The 19,627-nt window shown below is 38.6% G+C and overlaps 5 protein-coding genes across 6 annotated transcripts; 3 read left to right on the top strand and 2 right to left on the bottom strand.

Moving 5' to 3' along the window:
• The first annotated feature begins 665 nt into the window (after positions 1 to 665).
• On the top strand, positions 666 to 3,105 carry LOC18012047. The gene is made up of 8 exons (XM_006395181.2): positions 666 to 1,086; positions 1,414 to 1,551; positions 1,638 to 1,706; positions 1,816 to 1,887; positions 2,006 to 2,088; positions 2,174 to 2,305; positions 2,396 to 2,609; positions 2,791 to 3,105. Exons 1-8 carry the CDS (start codon positions 712 to 714, stop codon positions 2,833 to 2,835), a joined length of 1,128 nt encoding a protein of 375 aa, XP_006395243.1. The 5' UTR covers positions 666 to 711; the 3' UTR covers positions 2,836 to 3,105.
• Positions 3,106 to 3,159: 54 nt separating this feature from the next.
• LOC18012335 lies at positions 3,160 to 4,951 on the top strand. Its single transcript, XM_006395179.2, has 4 exons — positions 3,160 to 3,630; positions 3,714 to 3,797; positions 4,326 to 4,498; positions 4,584 to 4,951. Exons 1-4 carry the CDS (start codon positions 3,348 to 3,350, stop codon positions 4,776 to 4,778), a joined length of 735 nt encoding a protein of 244 aa, XP_006395241.1. The 5' UTR covers positions 3,160 to 3,347; the 3' UTR covers positions 4,779 to 4,951.
• Positions 4,952 to 5,020: 69 nt separating this feature from the next.
• On the bottom strand, positions 5,021 to 8,372 carry LOC18012042 (extensin). Of its 2 annotated transcripts, XM_006395180.2 has the most exons (9): positions 8,015 to 8,372; positions 7,772 to 7,888; positions 7,646 to 7,685; positions 7,490 to 7,572; positions 7,052 to 7,129; positions 6,830 to 6,880; positions 6,544 to 6,678; positions 5,793 to 6,438; positions 5,021 to 5,699 (listed from the first exon to the last, which is right to left on the bottom strand). In XM_006395180.2, the coding sequence occupies exons 1-9, from the start codon at positions 8,246 to 8,248 to the stop codon at positions 5,188 to 5,190; spliced, it is 1,896 nt and encodes a 631-aa protein (XP_006395242.1). In that variant the 5' UTR covers positions 8,249 to 8,372; the 3' UTR covers positions 5,021 to 5,187. The 2 variants fall into 2 exon arrangements, with proteins under 2 accessions (XP_006395242.1, XP_024006708.1); XM_024150940.1 differs by having other exon boundaries at positions 5,021 to 6,438.
• Positions 8,373 to 11,119: 2,747 nt separating this feature from the next.
• On the top strand, positions 11,120 to 17,714 carry LOC18012041 (kinesin-like protein KIN-4A). The gene is made up of 25 exons (XM_006395178.2): positions 11,120 to 11,394; positions 11,887 to 12,033; positions 12,155 to 12,304; positions 12,401 to 12,645; positions 12,754 to 12,941; positions 13,037 to 13,161; positions 13,248 to 13,284; positions 13,391 to 13,482; positions 13,589 to 13,699; positions 13,789 to 13,914; positions 13,999 to 14,092; positions 14,163 to 14,272; positions 14,368 to 14,466; positions 14,557 to 14,781; positions 14,880 to 14,960; positions 15,080 to 15,151; positions 15,277 to 15,370; positions 15,608 to 15,639; positions 15,737 to 15,834; positions 15,923 to 16,021; positions 16,089 to 16,310; positions 16,410 to 16,560; positions 16,659 to 16,811; positions 16,907 to 17,233; positions 17,329 to 17,714. The coding sequence occupies exons 1-24, from the start codon at positions 11,272 to 11,274 to the stop codon at positions 17,123 to 17,125; spliced, it is 3,093 nt and encodes a 1,030-aa protein (XP_006395240.1). The 5' UTR covers positions 11,120 to 11,271; the 3' UTR covers positions 17,126 to 17,233; positions 17,329 to 17,714.
• A 46-nt stretch (positions 17,715 to 17,760) lies between these two features.
• On the bottom strand, positions 17,761 to 19,599 carry LOC18012142. The gene is made up of 2 exons (XM_006395177.2): positions 19,262 to 19,599; positions 17,761 to 18,322 (listed from the first exon to the last, which is right to left on the bottom strand). The coding sequence occupies exons 1-2, from the start codon at positions 19,418 to 19,420 to the stop codon at positions 17,951 to 17,953; spliced, it is 531 nt and encodes a 176-aa protein (XP_006395239.1). The 5' UTR covers positions 19,421 to 19,599; the 3' UTR covers positions 17,761 to 17,950.
• Between the last annotated feature and the right edge of the window lie 28 nt (positions 19,600 to 19,627).

The following is a 19,627-nucleotide window of genomic DNA, read 5'->3' as shown; positions in this document are numbered from 1 at the left end:
TGTAATAACTTAAAGTATTTTTTAATAAATTATTGATGATTATAAGTAGAAAAATACTTATTACAAAAATATAGTAGTAAATTATACAAATTAAATGGAACGTAACATTAATAAACTTTAAGAACTACAGAAAAAAATAGAATGCTATTAAAATAGGGAAAAATAAATATTTATTTTCAATAGTAATTGCAACATTTTAGAAGGTTATATTGGAAGAATATATATATTTTTTAAAATAAATATAGTATTATTTGATCAATATTGTCATCGTGTGCTAAAACGTACGTAAACATATATTAATTATGTATAGAGAACAGTGGAGGCCAGTCTCTAGACTTGTTCATGCTCATGATCACAAATCTTGAAGAATTGTTTTTTTTTTTTTAAGAAGATAATTATTGACTGAATAAAATTATATTGTAATATTTAATATGAAAATTAGATGCCTAGAAGTGTCGCACAGTATTAGTTATAAAATTTTGTTATTGTCCTTGTCCAAGTCATATAATATTCCGGATATTGGGTAGATGGTGCCATGGTGGTTCCCTTATTTTTTTTTGGGAAATATATGGTAGAGTTACAAATATTAATTATTTTGAGGGGGCTTTTTGAAATGAAACCTTGATATAACGGAGAATAAGAAAAGACTTATTTTTATTTTTTTATTTTTATCTCACCACGGAGAGACCATAATCTTTTATCAAGAGATCTATGGCTACCGCTGGTCAGCTCTCCGGTCACTTCTACCGGCCAGTCCTCACCGCCGTTGGTAGTAATTGCCGGAGGCATGTAGCCGCCCGTTTTCTTCCTGTCCCGCGGCGGCGGCTGCGGCCGAGTATGATGAGTCTACAGGTGGGCAACGAAACGCCTTCGTCGACGGTCGATATGGAACAGCTCGTTGGGTTCCTGTACAAGGATCTTCCTCACCTTTTCGACGACCAGGGAATTGATCGGACGGCTTACGATGAGCGCGTGAAGTTCAGGGACCCCATCACCAAGCACGACACTATATCTGGATATCTCTTCAACATTTCTCTCTTGAAAAATGTGTTCACTCCTGATTTTCAACTTCACTGGGCAAAACAGGTCTTTGCTAATTTCTCAACTTTAACTTTTTTCGAGATTTGCTTCTCTCATTTGTTTTTAGTCTATTGATTCTGATGCAAAGTTGAACACTTTAATACACCTCTTGAGGTATGATTCCCTGAAGGCTTGATTCTGAACACTTTGAACTCTTTCTCACTGGTAATTAGAAACAGAGGAGTTGTTTACTTGTTTATATACAGAGGAATTAAAAGTTAAGCCGTCTAACTAACTGATTAACAATCACTTTAACTACTTGTTTACACATTTGATACAAACTCTATGCTTTTGCTACCATAAGTCATAAACCATAATGCTAGACTGCTATAGACAGGTCCATACGAGATAACCACAAGATGGACTATGGTGATGAACTTCTCGCTTTTACCGTGGAAACCAGAGCTTGTGTTCACAGGGACATCAATCATGGCTGTTAATCCAGAAACTAAGAAATTTTGCAGCCATCTGGTATGGTTTTGGCATGTCTTGATCTTATCCATTTTCCTTGTGAAATCGCTTTTGGTGCGGTCTACTTATTGCAACTTGATGTGCAGGACTTGTGGGACTCGATCAATAACAATGACTACTTTTCTCTAGAAGGTCTTGTTGATGTATTTAAGCAGGTGGCTTGTCTCAATTGCTTTCTTGGCTTGAATTGAGAGCCTCTTTTTAAAATGGTTAATCATCTTTCTTACAAGCGAGCTATAGCTTTACTCTCTTCTTTTTTTGCAGTTACGGTTATATAAAACGCCTGATTTGGAAACTCCAAAGTATCAAATACTGAAAAGAACAGCAAACTATGAGGTCATATATCTTCCTGTTGCTTAAAAGTATTGGCGTAGTGTACCAAAATGCACAAATGTTCCTGTAAAAATGGGAAAGCATGATGCTCGGCCTGAAATTCGATTCAATTGTTTGGCAGGTCAGAAAGTACGAACCTTTCATAGTTGTGGAGACAAACGGTGACAAGCTTTCGGGCTCTTCAGGTTTCAACAATGTCGCTGGGTGAGTGTTGAGGCTATTTTTTTTTCAAGTCCATAAATTTCTTCTGGCATTGTTGTGATAAATGTGAAAAATGTTACCTTTGAAGGTACATATTTGGCAAAAACTCGAGGATGGAGAAAATACCAATGACAACTCCAGTGTTTACCCAAGCAACAGACGCTGAACTCTCTTCCGTGTCAGTACAAATTGTCATTCCGTCAGGAAAAGATCTCAGCAGGTAAAGCTTATCATCATTAGACATTACACAGTGATGAAATTGGGACTGACTTGAGTAAAAGGGGTTTTTGTTTTTTGCCCTTACTTGTAGCTTACCGATGCCTAATGAAGAAAAGATAAACTTGAAGAAGTCGGAAGGCGGTTTTGCTGCGGCAGTGAAATTCAGTGGGAAACCGACAGAGGATGTTGTCCGCGCAAAAGAGAATGAACTGAGGAAAAGCCTTAGTAAAGATGGTCTTAGAGCTAAGGTGGGTTGTATGCTTGCTCGTTACAATGATCCAGGAAGGACATGGAGCTTCATAATGGTAAGATTTCGAGCTCTAGTATATATATATTTGACGTCTAGTTAGAAACCATCCGTTACTCTTATTTGTGTCATGTCAGTATTATCATCATGATTCATGACACACCCAAATGATCGTTACTGATCATTTACTAAAGTCGTGGCTCTAAGCTGTTATCTGTTTAATTGCCTTTCATTTGCAGAGGAACGAAGTTATCATATGGCTTGAGGAATTCAGTCTGGATTAGCTCTCTGCTTGGCCAAACCTTACCATAATGTATGCAGAGTCATTGTAAGATCACCACCACATTCCGACGATATAAAAGTTGTATACTACAGACACAATCCTGTAAAGCGAAAGATGGCGAAATTCTCCAGTGGCGTTCTTCCTAAATACATAGTGCATTTAATCGCACGTTTTAAAAAAAAAAACGTGGTGGAGTAGTATGTTTAGCAAAACAAAATAACATGAAATTTGTCAAAAATCGGCGAAACTGGAGGTCGTTTTGCAAAAAAAACTTGCACATTTGAGATATACTCATATCTATATATTTATTTCCTCCAATCCGCGCATATGCAGGGGACAAAATATCTACTAGAAACTATGATCTCGATAAGCATCAATAAGAAAAGAGATAACTTTGACTTGACTAGGAGGCGAGACGTCGTCGCTTCAACTTGATCCACTTCCACTCTACGCAAAATAGTCCCAAAGTCTTACCGATAAAATTTTCCGTTCAGCCGCCGAAAACAAGAAGCAATGCCACTCTCACTGGTTCAAGCAGCTTCAGTGTCCTACTTCAAATCCCAATCAACGATCCCTTCTCTCTTCAAGCCCTCTGGTTTACTTCTTCAAAAGTCCATCTTTCCTGATTCCAAGTTGACCCTCCACCGGATTTTCCATTCCACGAAGAAAGTCTCAGATGGGTCTGCGCGTGCTTCCTTGCTTGAGAGCCCTGTCTTATGGGCTGGTCGAATTTGTGTCTTCTACGCTCTCGTCAAAGCTGGTTTAGCTGGATCCAAGTCTAACCCCATCGTTTCTGGTTAATCCATTTGACTGAGTTTCTCTTGGGTTCTTTAAATGTTCTATCTTTCGATTTGGTTTGATCTTCTTGGGCAATCTCAGGTTTTGAAAGTGGTGGTGTTGATGTTGATGATGATGGTGCGGATCTTGGTTTCTCAAAGTGGCTTAACATTAAGGGCAAACCAGGTTCGTTTCAACACTTGTGAGTCTGTGACTCATTCTGTCATATAGGGTCTGTGTCCAAGTCTAGAGCTTTATGATCCAGTTCTAAACAATGAAATATAACCTCTATAAATCTTTTTGATATGGAGATGATTTTGTCAATGGTTTAGTAAAAAATATACCGGTTGTTTATGCTTGAACTGTACAAGTTGTATATATAAGTGTGAATCACAGAATCTCAAAGTTTTAACCTTGGCTCGTCTTTCTGGAACCGGGCTATCTCCTTTTTTTTTTCACTCTTGCTCTACGATTAAGCTTGATTTTGTTCATCCTCTCTTGACCTCTATTCTTCTAATAAACCTGAAGCAGAGCTGCACTTCTCAAGCTCAAATCACTGGCATTTGAATTTGTTCCAACTTCTACTCTTGTGTGATCTGTAAATTCAGCTGTAGTTTCAGTTTCGTTATTTAATTAAGTAAGAGAATGCCTGATTCTATCCAGCCTAAATGTTGAGTATGAGACAGATTTCTTTATTTTATTGTATATGCTCAGGAAAAGATGCAGCTGATAAGAGGAAGCTGGTGAGCAAATGGCACCCGACGACAAAGGGAACGCTTAGAAGGAACTACAGGGTACCTTCCAAAGGCGAAGGAAACCGTCTGCTTAAATCCATTGCGTCTCTTCTCTCAGATGATGACCACTTTAGAGATGCAACCTCTCACAAGGTTAAAAAAAACACACATCTATGATAATTCACTTGTTTCTCTCTCTGCGTTCGGTATAAGAACCAAATTGAGACACTGGCTGCAGGGTTGTCAAATACGGCGGGAGAGTGCACACGGTCAAAGCGTATGTTGCAACAACGTAAGAGCTCTGTTTGATGAGTTACCGACGCCACATTTGGTGGTTGAGATCACACCTTTTCCAGCCGGCCCGCTTACAGAGAATGATTACCTTAAGGCCGAGAAGCTGGAAAAGGTTCTTAGGTCAGGCCCCAACATTTGAACCCCCTGCTACTCAGAGAGTGATCTACTACTATGTGTCAAATTCCAAAATCTGTACATACTCGACCATCTTTTGACTTTATGAAAGTGTTTGTTTCTCGCCAAGCATAGACTATTATCATTGTTAAAAATCGTTTTAAGGTAGACATAAGTTTCTAAATTATTTGCACGCAAGGATTTATACCGAGGATTGTTTAAGTCAGGCCATGTTCAACGTAACTCTGCAAGCCATCAAATCACCCAAAAAAACACAAAATAGTGGCTGACAGAATTTTCTCAAAAGACAAATGCAGCTAATGCTATTGTATTTATACATGGAAAATGGCAAACTTTTGCTTTGAAAAATTCTGAGGGGAAAATTCAATCCACCAATGTTATATCTTTACCACAATAATGAAAACACTAATGCGTTAAGCGTCACTAGGTGAAAAAGGGTCATATACTTGATGCACACCAGCGTTGAACCGGTGGCGAATCTGTGGTTGGCCACTTGGGTTCAGGTTATCATCATGAAACACTGGTCTTGGAGGGAAATGAGCAGAATGCTGCGGGAACTGAGTTCCAGGGAAGTTCCTAGGCCTCATCTGGGGCAATGGAGGTCCAAAGTTCTGCAAGTTGGAAGATCTCACGTTACCATGAAATAGTGCAGGCGGGTGGCTCAGGGGTTGATCCATCTGCCTGCCAAAGTGCTGTGATCTTGCGAAGTTTTGCCCAAAATGTTGAGAGGGTGGAGTGACGGATGGTGCTTGAAATGCCAGGTGAGGGAGATGAGCTGATTGAAAGCTGGGTCTAGGAGATATCTGTTGTTGTGGAAGGAAGCCGAAATCCCCTTGAAACGGCCTAGGAGCTGTATTTGCGGGAGGGTTTATGGAAGAATAAGAAGGAATAGGACCAGCAGGCCTGCCAGCAATATGCGCTGACACTGACATGGGACGCAGAGGACCATCAGAAGCATATTCTGTTAGATGTTTCAGATTGATACTCGAGGAAAAGGGGACTGATGGAAGTTCAGTACCTGGCTGATGAGCTACGGGATGTGCACTGAAGTTAGGAGCCAGAGGCCGTGCTGGTTGGGACATGTTGCTTGAGACTATGTCTGGCAGTGGCGTTGGTCTAAATACACTGCTAGGTGTAGGTTGGAAAGTCAATACTGTCGACGGCCTCATCGTAGATCGTGGTCCTATTGGTTGTATCTGGCTGCCAGAATATGGAGGAACAGTCGAAAAACCCGGTTGAGCTAACGATCCTTGTGGGGCAACCAGGGAGTAGGGCCTTGGTGTGCTGGAAAGGTTAAAAGAGAACAAATCTGGTGGACGAGGGACTTGAGCATCAGGATGTAGTGATGTGTTATGAGAAGTTGGAAGTGGTTGCTGAGCAAAGAGAGGATTGGGGTTCATAGAATTGGTTGGCAGTTGTTGATCCTGGATATGACTACCAAGACTTGGGGCAGGGGGATTAATAGGTGGATAAAATGGAACTTGATTTGAAGCCAATGGAAAAGAAGAACCATGCTCTTGGAATTGGCTTTGTGGAGGTTGTACAGAGCTATCAGTTGGCTGTTCAGGCCTTGGATCTGTAGCAGTCACGTTGCTGTCGCCTGGAATGGTTGAAATGCCTTCAGATCTGGACGGTGGAGGAGCAGTACCAGCTCCTGTATTTCCCTACATGACAAAATTATATAATCTAATCATTTGGAAAACTGAGACTTTAAATAACAAATGCTAATCATCTTTTAACTCTTTTATGGAGAGATTTAAGGAACTCACAGACACTGAAGTGATAAGCAGCTCAATTACAGCAATAGCTGCATCCACTTTTTCGTAAGTGTCAGATGATATCTGAAAATATAACTCTTGCCAGGACATCTTGAACTCATTTTCATCTGAAGGTGAGAGTTCAACCTGCACACATGAAGAAAAATCTGATTAGAAAAACCCTTTCAATAAGAATACTGAGAATTTACAAGAATCAGCACGGAGAGGCAGAGCAACAATAATAAGAGTCTGTTATGGTTATCTCGATGATAGTTTATGACTATATTCCAATATTTACCTCCTCTCCTCCTGTTTTAGTACCAAAAATTTGTACTTTGGCTCCAGTCTCCTGTTCCCATTATGAAAGTAGTTAGCTTTAATACAGAATCGGATTGAAAGGTAATCAATTTGCGTTTGAAGAAAGGAGGAAATGTGAGAAAGAGACTCAGAGGACGTTAACTCAAGGTAGATAAGGAACTGTAACTGCAACTAGCAACAAGGGCATTTGTAGGTGACTTACTTTTTCGAGCCGCTTCTGAGTATCACCTTGGGAACCAAATATGAAACTTAAAAAGCTAAAATCAGAATGTTCTTTGACCTGCAAAAGCACAGGTCCATACAATATTAGCTTTGAAAAGCTGAGTTGTTACATGATTCCAAGAAAACAGAATCCAAAAGATGGTGTACTGTTTGAAGCAGCATTATATATCAAATCCGCAAGTGATACGGAAAAAATGGTGTGAGAATAAATAAAGGTCATTAAAAGGATTTGTACTAGTTTTCCATTCTTTACTTGGAATTAAACAAAATCAATAACTTTCTCAAGATACTGCATGAGCCACTCTACAACAAACTACAAGACTTTCTAGCTTCTGTGAGGTAAAAAGGTAATACTTAACATGAGAAAACAAATGCGAGATTTGATAAAGCTTTAACCTTTAACCAAGTAAGCACTTACATTGATCGGCAATCTAGCCTCTTTCAGCAATGGCTTATAATCAGGTGGAGCCTTGTACCTCGGATTCAACTCAAGTATCTCCCCTAGAATTGAAGAAGCTACATATCACTCAAGGGAAAGCGACTGTGAAGATGGAATGAGGAAATTTCAACATACCAATCGCTTCACGTTTTTCTAACTCCAGATGTTCAGCAATCTTGATACATAAACACAAACAAGACATTGAGCTTTAAGTAGCTAAAGAATCGAAATGAAGAAGAAAAGCTGATGAAAATCACTTACATCAGTGTTGTTCTGGTAAGCCAGTGACCTTTTCTGTGAAGCTAAAGCTGACTCTCTGCTAGTCTCGGCTTCAAGAGTTCCCGATTCCAATTGCTGTGTAATTTGGTCCAAGCGTTTCTACTCAAAATCAAAACACACAGGAACACGTTTCTACTCAAGATTAAACCTGTGATGCTCCTCCGACTTCTCAATTGATGGATTCAAACATTAAACCTAAAGTACATGAAAAGCCTTGAAGAATACCTGATAAGCTAAAGCTCTACACTTCTTGACTGCAGTATCTTGTGTCAAATCAGGTCCCCATTTAGTCTTCCGCTTCCCGAGCTTCGCGAGCACTCCATTACCAGTATCGGCACCTCCCAGGGATTTCCCACGTTGAAAAATCGGGATCAATGATCCAGATAACTTGTTTTTAGGGATAACGAATCCAGACTTGGCACCAAACATTGAGATCTTCGCACCGCTAGTAGAAGTCATCTCCGAGTGTTGCGGCAGAGGAATTTTCAATGGAAGGTTAAATCCGCGGCGGAGATTCTTGCCCGTCGATCTGAGAATCACGTCGCCGGTTCGTCGTTAAAGGTTCCGACTTTCGATAAAGGGGTTTGTTTTTTTTTTTTTTTGTAATATGCAAAAACCAAGCCTTTTATTGCATTTTGGCTCAGTAATAGTTGACCTTGCTGAAAAAATTCTCATTTTGTCTCGAAAGGCACAAGTCGTGCGGTATACAACCACGGTCCAGTTCCCATGATACGTGAAGACACTAAGTGTTTCTGAATCCTAGTCATTGAGTCTCAGACCAAGTACCAAGCTGCATACCACTCACATAAGAGCCATTTGCCTTGTTTTAAGTATGATCTGATCAGAATTCTGATTCAATTCTTCTCCTACGAATAACATTTTTAGAGTGTTTAAAGATTATGCTTTGAATCTCTTTCATCCTTACTTTAATTCTGCTTAAAATTTCTTTCTATGTATTTCAACCTATGCTTAACAAATAGAGAATATTTGTTAACTACATGTCTTTCATTTTTATATGCATTGTTCTTCATCATTCATCATATGAAGTGAATAGTCCTTTTACTTAGATCATGAACTAGGATTTGATATATGATGAATTGATCATTGAATGATGATTATTAATTAGATTTGCTTCTTGTTAGATATTTTATATTAACTTCAACTAATGCAAGATTCGACTTGGCCATCCACATAAGGTATTTGTTAAAATGCTATGCCAAATTTTTTTACGAGCTTATATTTAGTAACCAATTCAAAGGAGATTAGCAAAGCTTAATTGGATCCTTTCTTGTTAATTATTTATTTTGCCAAACCGAATTTAGCATATTTGAAATGATTACCATAGTTGATTAGTATCACAAAACTGAATTAGTCATAAGGAGGTTGCACATAAATCTTCAACTTCATGAACCAAACTTTTCTTATGAATATTGGCAACTCAGCCTTATTGAGGTAATTCTACACAACGAACAAATTCAACAATCCCATAGAAGTCGAAAATATTCATTAATTACTCTGTTTTTAACCCATTAACTAGCAAATTCAACAATTCGATAGAAGTCAAGTCGACAATAATATATATCCATTAATTACTAGTACTTTTTATGTAGTAATTACATCATGTTGCGACACTTGTCCGTCCGCTACTAACAAACCGATGTATTAGAGAATAATACACAACCCAACGTTCCTAATGAAAAAGACAGTCGATGAAATATTTGTTGAAATGGGGAAAGAAAGAAAGAAAGAGAGTGGGAATGAGGAAAGGCTCGTTGGGGCAGTGACTTGCCCATAAAGCCTATACTTTTGGGACCCCATCGCTACAGCCACGTGACCACGATTCCTCCGCCAGCTCGCATTGTCTCTCCTTGTGGACCCTTCCCTAAAAGTCTTCTTTTGCTTTTTTTTTTTCTCTTCTAAATTTATTTACTATTATTCTGCGCATTAAACTTTCAAGAAAAATATGATCCCTTTTTGTCAACGATTGTGTCCACTACAAGAAATTTGGGTTTGATGTTAAGGTTTTGCATTCACTATTTGTTTACCTATTACATCTAACATTTTTAATTTCTCTTTTAGCCATTCACTAATATCGTTGAAGTGATGATAACTTTGGTGTTCTCTGCTCAATATATAATATACCATGGCCGTCTTTGCTTCAGGATTACGTCAACGTCATACCAACCCATTTTTTTGGCGGTGCATGTGTGTCTTCTTATCTAAGAATATCTAAACACCAAACTGACTATAAACAAATGTAGATTGGATGTAAACCTTTAAACCAATGCGTCGGTCTTAGATTTGTTAAACATAAACACCTATACATAGAAGGTTGGTGATTGAAGCAAAGCCGGCAAAATTAAGGAAGACAAAAGTCAATACTTACAGCGAGCCACAAGTGTAGTTGAAGTTTTTAGGTGAACACATAATTGCCCTTTCTGTGCCCAAAAAAATCTAACTCCAAACCAAACCATAAAACTCCTCATGTAATAAATAACTACAATCATTAGTATGTACAATTGTCCGTAGATAGTTAGATATATACTACAATGATACAACCCCACTACTCAAAAGTTAAGACATGTGTGGTTGCACACAAAAAAAATAAAAAGTAGACATGTATAAATTACCGTTCTTAAAATCAGGGCCGAATCTGAGAATTTGGGGACTATAGACAATTTAAGAACAAAATTTTTTTTTTGTAATTTGGGGGCCAAAAAATTTGCATATAACTTAAGGAAAATTTTGGGGGCTGTAGGCGAATGTTTCATGAGGCTGTTCCCAAATCCGGCCCTGCTTAAAATTACTCAAGATTATTGAAAATTTCCAAAAATATTATCCGATTTTTCCATCTCAAAAAATCCACATTATTTGAAATACATGAACGTGAAACCAACTTTTTACATGTATTTTATTCGTTATCTGCATTATCCGACTCTTTACCGGAATGAACTAAACCACTTGTGTAATAAATCACTAGAATCATTGTGGTATGTACTACATGTAGATAGTTTAGACACATAGACAACCCACTATTAAAAGAGCCAATGGCACATGCAATAAAGTAAAAAAAAACCATATTGATCTCATTTTTCGCCACCACTTTATGTCAGAGACTCATTCTCCCAGAGAAAGGAAAGGAAAGAAAGAAGAAAAGGTTAAAACGGGAAAGAGTGAAAGTAAAGTCACGTCGGTCCGTTTTGGTCAGAGAGACAGTAAGTAAAGAGTGAAGCCTAAGGGAAGATAAAAAGAAGGTTATTGTCGTTGCAGTTAAGCTCTCTCTCGCCAAATCTTTTTTTATCCTTCTATATTCCATTTCTACCCCTCTTCCTTTTTCCTCTCTCTCTCCAAAACAACACACATCATCAAACCAACATTTGTCTGCTGCAACTCTCACCCTTTCTTCTTCTTCCTCTTCTTCTTCTTCCTGCTTCACTCTCTCTCTTTCGATTTCCAGATCACTTCTTCTTCATCTTTCATCAATGGAATCCGCGTCACCTGATGATTGTTCTGTTAAAGTTGCTGTCCACATCAGACCGCTCATCGGCGACGAACGGATTCAAGGTTGTAAAGATTGTGTCACTGTCGTTTCTGGTAAACCGCAGGTACAGTTTGCTTTCTTTTAGTTTCGACAATGTGAAAAAGCTCTCTTGTCTGTTTGTAATCTGGACTTTGAAGAAGAATCTCTTTCTCTTTCTAAAATTATTCTAACTGATTAGCTTTTCTTATTAGCGGAATTGTCTCCCTGAGATCTAGATCTTGCGACGTTTAGTATCACTGATTTTTATTTTTCTTTCTTATGCATGTTTGACTTAGTCACTTCTGTTTTTTAGGACAATATTGCATCTTAAATTATTTCCTTAATTAATTTGCTCAAAAGATCAAATTTTTTTGACTGAGACTCTTCCGGCAAAAAAAAAGTCTAAAAATTTGGATGGAATAAATTGCTCGATATGTGATTTGAAGAAGGAAGTAATGGGAATTGTGTTTTACAATCTGTAATGCTTTTACTTGTTTGTTGGAAATTTTGTGTAAAGCGAATAAATTGAATGTAATAGTCATCAAAAGATTTCTTTTTGTGAATATGATTGATGCAGGTACAAATTGGATCACATTCTTTTACTTTCGATCATGTATATGGAAGCTCTGGTTCTCCATCTACTGCAATGTATGAAGACTGTGCTGCTCCGCTCGTTGACGGCTTATTTCAAGGCTACAATGCTACCGTTCTTGCTTATGGACAGGTAATAATAATAATAGGGATCATCACTCACTGGACTTGGTCTTTGAAATCTCTGTTTCATTATTTTTCTTTTTCCTTTCATGGCTTTTTTGACTTTGTTTGTTGTATCACAAAAATGGCAGACTGGTTCCGGTAAAACATACACAATGGGTACTGGCTGCGGAGACAGCAGCCAAACCGGAATAGTCCCTCAAGTTATGAACTCTCTTTTCAGCAAGATTGAGACTCTCAAGGAGCACATCGAGTTTCAGATCCACGTTTCTTTTATCGAGGTTCTTTTAAAACCCTGAAATTTCGCGGTTTGTTTCTTTTTTGTTGTTCTTTGAGTGTTTTGTAACCTGACCATTGATGAATTTTTGATTTGATAGATTCATAAAGAAGAAGTGCAAGATTTGCTTGATCCTTCCATTATTAACAACAAATCAGAGGTAGGCAAGGTAGCACATGTCCCCGGGAAGCCACCGATACAGATCCGAGAAACATCAAACGGTGTTATCACATTAGCAGGATCAACGGAAGTAAGCGTCACTACTCTCAAAGAGATGGCTGCTTGCCTTGACCAAGGGTCAGTTAGCAGGGCTACCGGTAGTACTAACATGAACAATCAGTCCAGGTGAGCTATAATCTTGTGTGATCATTAGTTCTTTGTACAACTCAAGATTCATTTCTTTGTATAATCTTGTGTTATAATCTTGTGTTTCTTTCTACTATCAACATGCAGTCGTTCACATGCCATTTTCACTATAACTGTGGAGCAAATGCGCAAAATTAATACAGAATCTCCTGAAAACGGTCCTTACAATGGGAGCTTGAAAGAAGAATATCTGTGTGCCAAGTTGCACCTAGTAGACCTCGCTGGTTCAGAACGAGCCAAAAGAACTGGTTCTGACGGTATGAGATTTAAAGAAGGTAAGTGTTTTTCTGTTGCACTTTGTCTTGTTTTTAGATCAGTAATTAGCCTTTTGATCACTGTGTTGTAATGGAAGTTGATTCTTTTTCACCAGGAGTACACATAAATAAAGGTCTCCTTGCGCTTGGTAATGTCATCAGTGCGCTTGGAGATGAGAAAAAGCGTAAAGACGGTGCTCATGTTCCTTACAGAGACAGTAAGCTTACACGGCTTTTGCAGGTATATTTTTTTTCTTTCACATTTCTTGATATGACATTGTTCAGTGTTTGCTCCTTTCTCAAAAGTTTTAAATGTTAATTTTTTAGGATTCCCTTGGGGGCAACAGCAGAACTGTGATGATAGGTAACCTTCAGGTTTTCTCATATATTTGTTCTGAGAAAGTTCTGCTTTAAGCCTTTTCCACTTTTGGTTAATGCTTTTTTAAATTTCTTTCCTATTTGGTTTCCAGCTTGCATCAGTCCTGCAGATATTAATGCTGAGGAAACACTTAACACTCTGAAATATGCAAACCGTGCTCGAAACATCCGGAATAAGCCTGTTGTAAGAAGCTAATCCGAAATATATATATCAAAAGAAGAAACTAATTACTGACTGAAATTATATCACTCTAACTTACTCTTTCTATATTTGATTCTTTTCCAAACAGGTTAATAGAGATCCTGTGTCCAGTGAGATGCTAAAAATGCGCCAACAGCTAGAATACTTGCAGGCAGAGCTCTCCTTACGGAATGGAGGATCCTCATGTGCAGAACTCCAGGCATGTTCACCTTAGTGTGTGCTTTTACATTGGAAAAATTAAGAAAATGTTGTGGAGTATGAAGGCTAAGAGTGAGTGTGATGATGTAGGTTCTCAAGGAAAGGATTGCTTGGCTTGAAACTGCTAATGAAGACCTTTCCCGCGAACTTCATGAATACCGAAGCAGATGTGGCGGTGTAGAGCATTCTGAAAAGGACTTTAAAGACATACAAGCTGTATTATACTTACTAATGTTTTTTTTTTGGATATCATTTCTATCTTTGTTATTGTTATGAAATGTTGAATTTTCTTGGTGGCAGGATGAAATGGTTGGTTCTGTCAGACCCGATGGGCTGAAAAGGAGCTTGCACAGTATAGAGTCGTCCAATTATCCCATGGTTGAAGCCACTATAGGTAAAAGAAAGATTCAAAAGAGTTATGAAACTAGAAGAGGGCAATGTTATTCAAGACATTTTATATGCAGGTGATTCTAGGGAAGTAGACGAAGAGGCAAAGGAGTGGGAGCACAAGCTCTTGCAAAATAGTATGGACAAAGAGTTGCATGAACTGAACCGCCGTCTAGAGGAAAAAGAGGTCTCTTTTGCTTGTTTATTTTTTATGCACTGAAATTTCTTAGGGGGTTTGAGATTTGTTCTTGTCCATAACTACATAGTCCATGTATGAAACAGTCTGAAATGAAGCTTTTTGACGGATATGATCCGGCTGCGCTAAAGCTACATTTTGGAAAGAAAATTGCGGAGGTGGAAGATGAAAAGAGATCTGTTCAGGTGAGATATATTTTGCATTGGCGCTCAAGTGGAAGTTTCAGTAGGAAAAAGAATAAACATTTTGCTGAACTGTTTCTTTGTAACTTTCAGGAAGAGAGAAACCGTTTGTTGGCTGAAATTGAGAACCTTGCTTCTGATGGTCAAGCCCAGAAGTTGCAAGATGTGCATGCTCAGAATTTGAAATCGCTTGAAGCACAGATTCAAGACCTTAAGAAAAAGCAAGAGAGCCAGGTTCAGCTACTGAAGCAGAAACAAAAGAGTGATGACGCGGCTCGGAGGTTACAGGACGAAATCCAATCCATCAAGGCACAAAAGGTATAAGAAATATGATACATTTTTTTTTTGCATAAAGACTCATATCACATCTTCTGTTTGAGAGTTCTTTTGTTTAATTCTCTTCCTTGGCTTTCTAGGTTCAGCTGCAGCACAGAATGAAACAAGAAGCAGAACAGTTTCGACAGTGGAAAGCCTCCCGTGAGAAGGAACTTTTGCAGGTACCATTTCTTTCTTACTTAAGTCCTTGCGTTGATATCTTCTTCCGCAATAAGTCTTCTCTCAAATGAACTTAGATTCTGACTGTACCTTTAAATCTAACTTTCACTGCCCAACACAGTTACGGAAAGAAGGGAGAAAGAGCGAGTATGAAAGGCATAAGCTGCAAGCTTTAAATCAGCGCCAGAAAATGGTAAGCACAAGATCCTTAGCATTTGGACCTTGAGTACGTCCATGGTCTCTAAGAAATCATAAAATAGAAAAAGAAAAAAAAGAAGAAGATACAGCTGTGAAATTAAGGAAAATTTGCACTCTTAGGTTCTTCAGAGGAAGACAGAGGAGGCTGCAATGGCTACCAAGAGGTTGAAAGAGTTGTTAGAAGCTCGGAAATCTTCTCCTCGTGAACATTCAGGTATGAATGATTAATAATGTTTTGCGTTTGAACAATTGTGAACACTTAACTGGAATCTTGTCACTGAATAATTAGCTGATTGTTGTGATACATTTTCATAGCCTGTGGGAAAATGCATGTAAAGTAGTTGATACATAGAGCCTGCAGGGGTTATACTCGTATTTAAAGAAATAAGATGGTTATTTCATATCTTCTTTTCTGCTTATTGAAATTCTAAGTAAAACACTATTTATGCAGCTGGTACAAATGGCTTTGGAACAAATGGTCAGGTGCGGATTGACACTGCTCCTTTTTTTCTTTAATATTTTCTAGTTTGTATCATTGTGACTATTGAGAAAATCTAATTCAATTCTTACTCTTTTTTAGACCAATGAGAAGTCGTTGCAGCGTTGGCTTGATCATGAATTGGAAGTCATGGTGAATGTGCATGAAGTACGCCATGAGTACGAGAAACAAAGCCATGTGTATGTCCCGAATGCCCTAAACTTTTGCAATAATTTTACCGTCACAAAGACTTGTGGTTACTGATTATGCATGTGGTGATAATTTCAGACGAGCTGCTCTAGCGGAAGAGTTGGCTGTGTTAAGACAAGTGGATGAGTTTGCAGTGAAAGGCTTAAGTCCTCCAAGAGGAAAGAATGGCTTTGCTAGGTACTTTTCTTTCACATGAGTTTTCATTCTCTTTTGGCCCGGTCCTTATGTACAACTTTTGTTTCAGGGCATCATCATTGTCACCTAATGCAAGGATGGCTCGAATATCTTCACTTGAGAATATGCTCGGGATATCTTCAAACTCTCTGGTAGCGATGGCATCACAACTTTCTGAGGCAGAAGAACGAGAACGCGCTTTTACAAACCGTGGCCGCTGGAACCAGCTACGATCAATGGGAGAAGCGAAGAACTTGCTTCAATATATGTTCAACTCTCTTGCAGAGACAAGGTGCTTCTAGTTTCCAAGTGATACACCTCCAACATTGAAATACAGTTAGTCTCCAGTCAAGATTTTAATGTCTTTTTCTTTTCTTATATGCTCATGCAGGTGCCAATTATGGGAGAAAGATGTAGAAATAAAAGAAATGAAAGATCAGTTCAAAGAAATTGTTGGCCTTCTTAGGCAGAGTGAGCTGAGAAGGAAAGAAGTAGAAAAGGAGCTTAAATTAAGGGAGCAAGCAGTTACCTCATCTCCACTTGTAAAATATTTGCCACCTATCTTATTTTATCCATACTTCAGTTTTTACTTTCGTTTTGGATAGCGAAATAACGCATACAAAATAAAATGTTGGTATAGGGAACCCCTCCGAGTTCAACGAAACATTTAGCTGAAGACATGAGCACACCTTCTCCAATGACCGTGCCATCACAGAAACAGCTCAAATTTTCACCAGGAATTGCTAACGGAAGAGTGAGAGAATCGGCTGCATTTCTTGATACAAACAAGAAGGTTAAATATCATTTTCGATGACGCATAAAATGCTGGAAGTACAGGCTTCACTATAGAGATCTAAGAGTCATATGTTATTTCTTTGTTGGTTGCAGATGGTACCGATGGGACAAGTATCGATGAGAAAACTATCAGCCGTAGGACAACAAGGTGGTAAACTTTGGAGGTGGAAGAGAAGTCATCACCAGTGGATCGTTCAATTCAAATGGAAGTGGCAAAAGCCATGGAGACTCTCTGAGTGGATTAGGCACAGTGATGAAACACTTCTCAAGGCAAAACCTCGACATAAGGCTCTCCCTAATAAGATCATGTGATCAAGTTGCTTGCCTTTTTTCTGAGAGGATCTTCTTTTTAGTGTTCAAGCTCTCTATTTACCTGTGAGTAGGAGACTTTTATGGAAAAGATCATACAAATGGGTGCAGGTAAATCATTCACTTCCTTCCTTAGATTATGTAAGCAATTTGGAGAGGATATCTTTGTCTTTTCTAACGGAGATCAAATTTTCATGCACGAGCAGAGACTGGACTTTGCTGCCGTGTTTTCATTTGGGAGGAAAACTCTTAACGTTGTGTGGTAATAGAAACCTCGTTATTAGACGTGTCTACCGCATTAAGGAGAAGCACCAGGACGAGCGGGCGGGAGTTTGCTGCCGATCGCTTGCTGTAGGTAACAGATAGCAGACGGCTTTTTTTTTAAGGAGTCAGATTTTTCTTTTCATGTTGATAGAATTGACATCTTATACATCCACTACTAAAAGGAGCTCAAGCTCATCTTCAAAGTTGCAGATATTATTTGTATGAAGTAAATGACCACCAGTTTTATTTGTTTTTTGGTTTTGTTGTAAATGATAAAATATATCTGTTTAGTGTTCAGTTTTGTTTAAGTCTCACAAGTTGACTCAACCCAAGATTAGCAGCACATCATATATCAAGAGTGAGACATAAAAAGCCGATTTTATAGACATGATTCAATGCGTTTTCTTCAAGCTTTTATTGATATAAGCATAGGTCAGTTGATTATGAGACAAATTTATAAGTGTTATATATCTCCCATTTCGTTCAAAGATCAACAACAATTAACACTCAAATACTACAGCAGATGTTTCTCATGTCGTGGCCAACAAAATAGTATCCTTTGTATCACATATTGCTACACCAGTAGGCGTAATGTTCATCTCTCCTATGGATGCTTACCAGACCACCGCATTGTAGACAGATAAAGCTGCTTCCGTCAGCAAAGGCATCGAGCATGATCTGTGACCTCCCGCTTTTTTCCAGAATAGATATGCCACGAGCATCCGCTGCAACTGTTCCTTTGGTACCAAACAAGTCTGTTGATGCTGGCTCGTGACCAAGAGGCTGTGCTTCTGTAATGGCACACTCTGCAAATATAGAAGCCAGCTGATCTATACTAGCTGTTTCTTGGATTCTACGCTTGTAAAGCTCACGGGTACGGTTCAGTATCTGAAGTACCGCCTCATCTCCTCCTTGGGTTCTCATCGCCATCACTACCTGCTCAAAACATTATAGACTGGCTCAGGGAAAGAAAGATAAAAGGAAAATATAAGTCAAATGCAGCACATATACACAAAGTGAACGATCTTTTCACTATGTAAGTGTCATGACTAGATCATGATTTGTAATCACAACCAATCCCAATTCAACAAAGATGAATACTTTAGAATTCTGAAAGTCTAGAAGAAAGTAAAGATATAACTGCATAGTCAGAACTAGCAATATAATTGTTTTTACATTAACTCAACTTGTACATGGGTGTCTTTTTACTATGTAATGCGTGTCCAAAAGTAAATGGGTCTAGTCACACTATCTTATAATAAGAGGAGATGTTTCTTCTACAGTTCTAAACCTTCTTGATATGATAACCAATGGATGAAGGCGACGCAGCATCCACAGACTTATTTGAAGGAGAAGAATGTAATGAATCAAACTTAAGATACACATTCGAACATGTACAATCCGTAGTTATAGTGGTAACTAATGTATTATACAGGATAATATCAAGAATCTAAGAAGCCAATCTGTATTTATGATTCATCAAAAACAACAAAGGCCTCCAGAAATCAAAATGCTCATCCTTATGCAACATTTGAAAGGCTTACTCTACATTTCCTTTTGAGTTATTAATCTTTTATAACCTTTTGCTCACTGGATAACAATCTATCAGCTAGTCGCATCTAATTCGATCTTCAGCACAAAAACCACTGAAACAAACAACTAATTCGATCTTGAGAAATTCCGAAGTGTAACAATCAACGAACCCTAGTCAAAGTCCAGAGTTGAAGTATCGAAACAGCTTTTTATCTTCTAAAACGAAAGTAGCCACCACAACAAAAACCGTAAACACATCGAACAATCCGAAGAAGAATGCTAAAAGGAAGAAAAGGAGAAACGGAAATGGAAGAGAAAAAAGGTAGAAGAAATCGAAAATACCGCTTGAAGAGCTTGTGAAGGCTCGCCTTGATCGACGAGCCTCCGAGCGGCGGAGAGGAAATCCCTGGCCGTGCCGGTGTGCTTGTCGATAACGAAGGTCTCACCGGAGTCGGTCTCCATCATCTCCGCCTCGGGATCACCGTTCATGGCGTAATGCATCGGCAAACTTAAAGTGGAGAGAATCGAAGAGAAAAAGAGAAGAGGGATGATGATGAAACGCCAGAAGATTCTAGGAGGTACGCAACTTCTTGTCGCATTCCCTATTTCCTCCTCGTACAAATTTACACCTCTTAATTCGGTAACATTTCAAAGCAAAAAAAATTCAATTCATAATCAATCAATGTTCTGGGTCGAAATTTGGGTTAT

Source organism: Eutrema salsugineum, unplaced genomic scaffold, assembly GCF_000478725.1.
Source record: "Eutrema salsugineum unplaced genomic scaffold, Eutsalg1_0 scaffold_6, whole genome shotgun sequence".
Classification (NCBI taxonomy): Eukaryota; Viridiplantae; Streptophyta; class Magnoliopsida; order Brassicales; family Brassicaceae; genus Eutrema; species Eutrema salsugineum.
This window is presented reverse-complemented; position numbering and strand designations above follow the sequence as displayed.

Coding starts and splice junctions, on each gene's coding strand:
- LOC18012041 (XM_006395178.2), top strand. CDS start 11,272: ATGGAATCCGCGTCACCTGATGATTGTTCTGTTAAAGTTGCTGTCCAC. Junction 12,942..13,036: donor CGGTATGAGATTTAAAGAAG/GTAAGTGTTTTT, acceptor CTTTTTCACCAG/GAGTACACATAAATAAAGGT. Junction 13,162..13,247: donor AGCTTACACGGCTTTTGCAG/GTATATTTTTTT, acceptor TTAATTTTTTAG/GATTCCCTTGGGGGCAACAG.
- LOC18012142 (XM_006395177.2), bottom strand. CDS start 19,420: ATGCATTACGCCATGAACGGTGATCCCGAGGCGGAGATGATGGAGACC. Junction 18,323..19,261: donor CTTCACAAGCTCTTCAAGCG/GTATTTTCGATT, acceptor TGTTTTGAGCAG/GTAGTGATGGCGATGAGAAC.
- LOC18012042 (XM_024150940.1), bottom strand. CDS start 8,248: ATGACTTCTACTAGCGGTGCGAAGATCTCAATGTTTGGTGCCAAGTCT. Junction 7,889..8,014: donor GTAGAGCTTTAGCTTATCAG/GTATTCTTCAAG, acceptor GATTTTGAGTAG/AAACGCTTGGACCAAATTAC. Junction 7,686..7,771: donor CTTACCAGAACAACACTGAT/GTAAGTGATTTT, acceptor TTATGTATCAAG/ATTGCTGAACATCTGGAGTT.
- LOC18012047 (XM_006395181.2), top strand. CDS start 712: ATGGCTACCGCTGGTCAGCTCTCCGGTCACTTCTACCGGCCAGTCCTC. Junction 1,087..1,413: donor AACTTCACTGGGCAAAACAG/GTCTTTGCTAAT, acceptor AGACTGCTATAG/ACAGGTCCATACGAGATAAC. Junction 1,888..2,005: donor AAAGAACAGCAAACTATGAG/GTCATATATCTT, acceptor ATTGTTTGGCAG/GTCAGAAAGTACGAACCTTT.
- LOC18012335 (XM_006395179.2), top strand. CDS start 3,348: ATGCCACTCTCACTGGTTCAAGCAGCTTCAGTGTCCTACTTCAAATCC. Junction 3,631..3,713: donor GTCTAACCCCATCGTTTCTG/GTTAATCCATTT, acceptor GGGCAATCTCAG/GTTTTGAAAGTGGTGGTGTT. Junction 3,798..4,325: donor TAACATTAAGGGCAAACCAG/GTTCGTTTCAAC, acceptor GTATATGCTCAG/GAAAAGATGCAGCTGATAAG.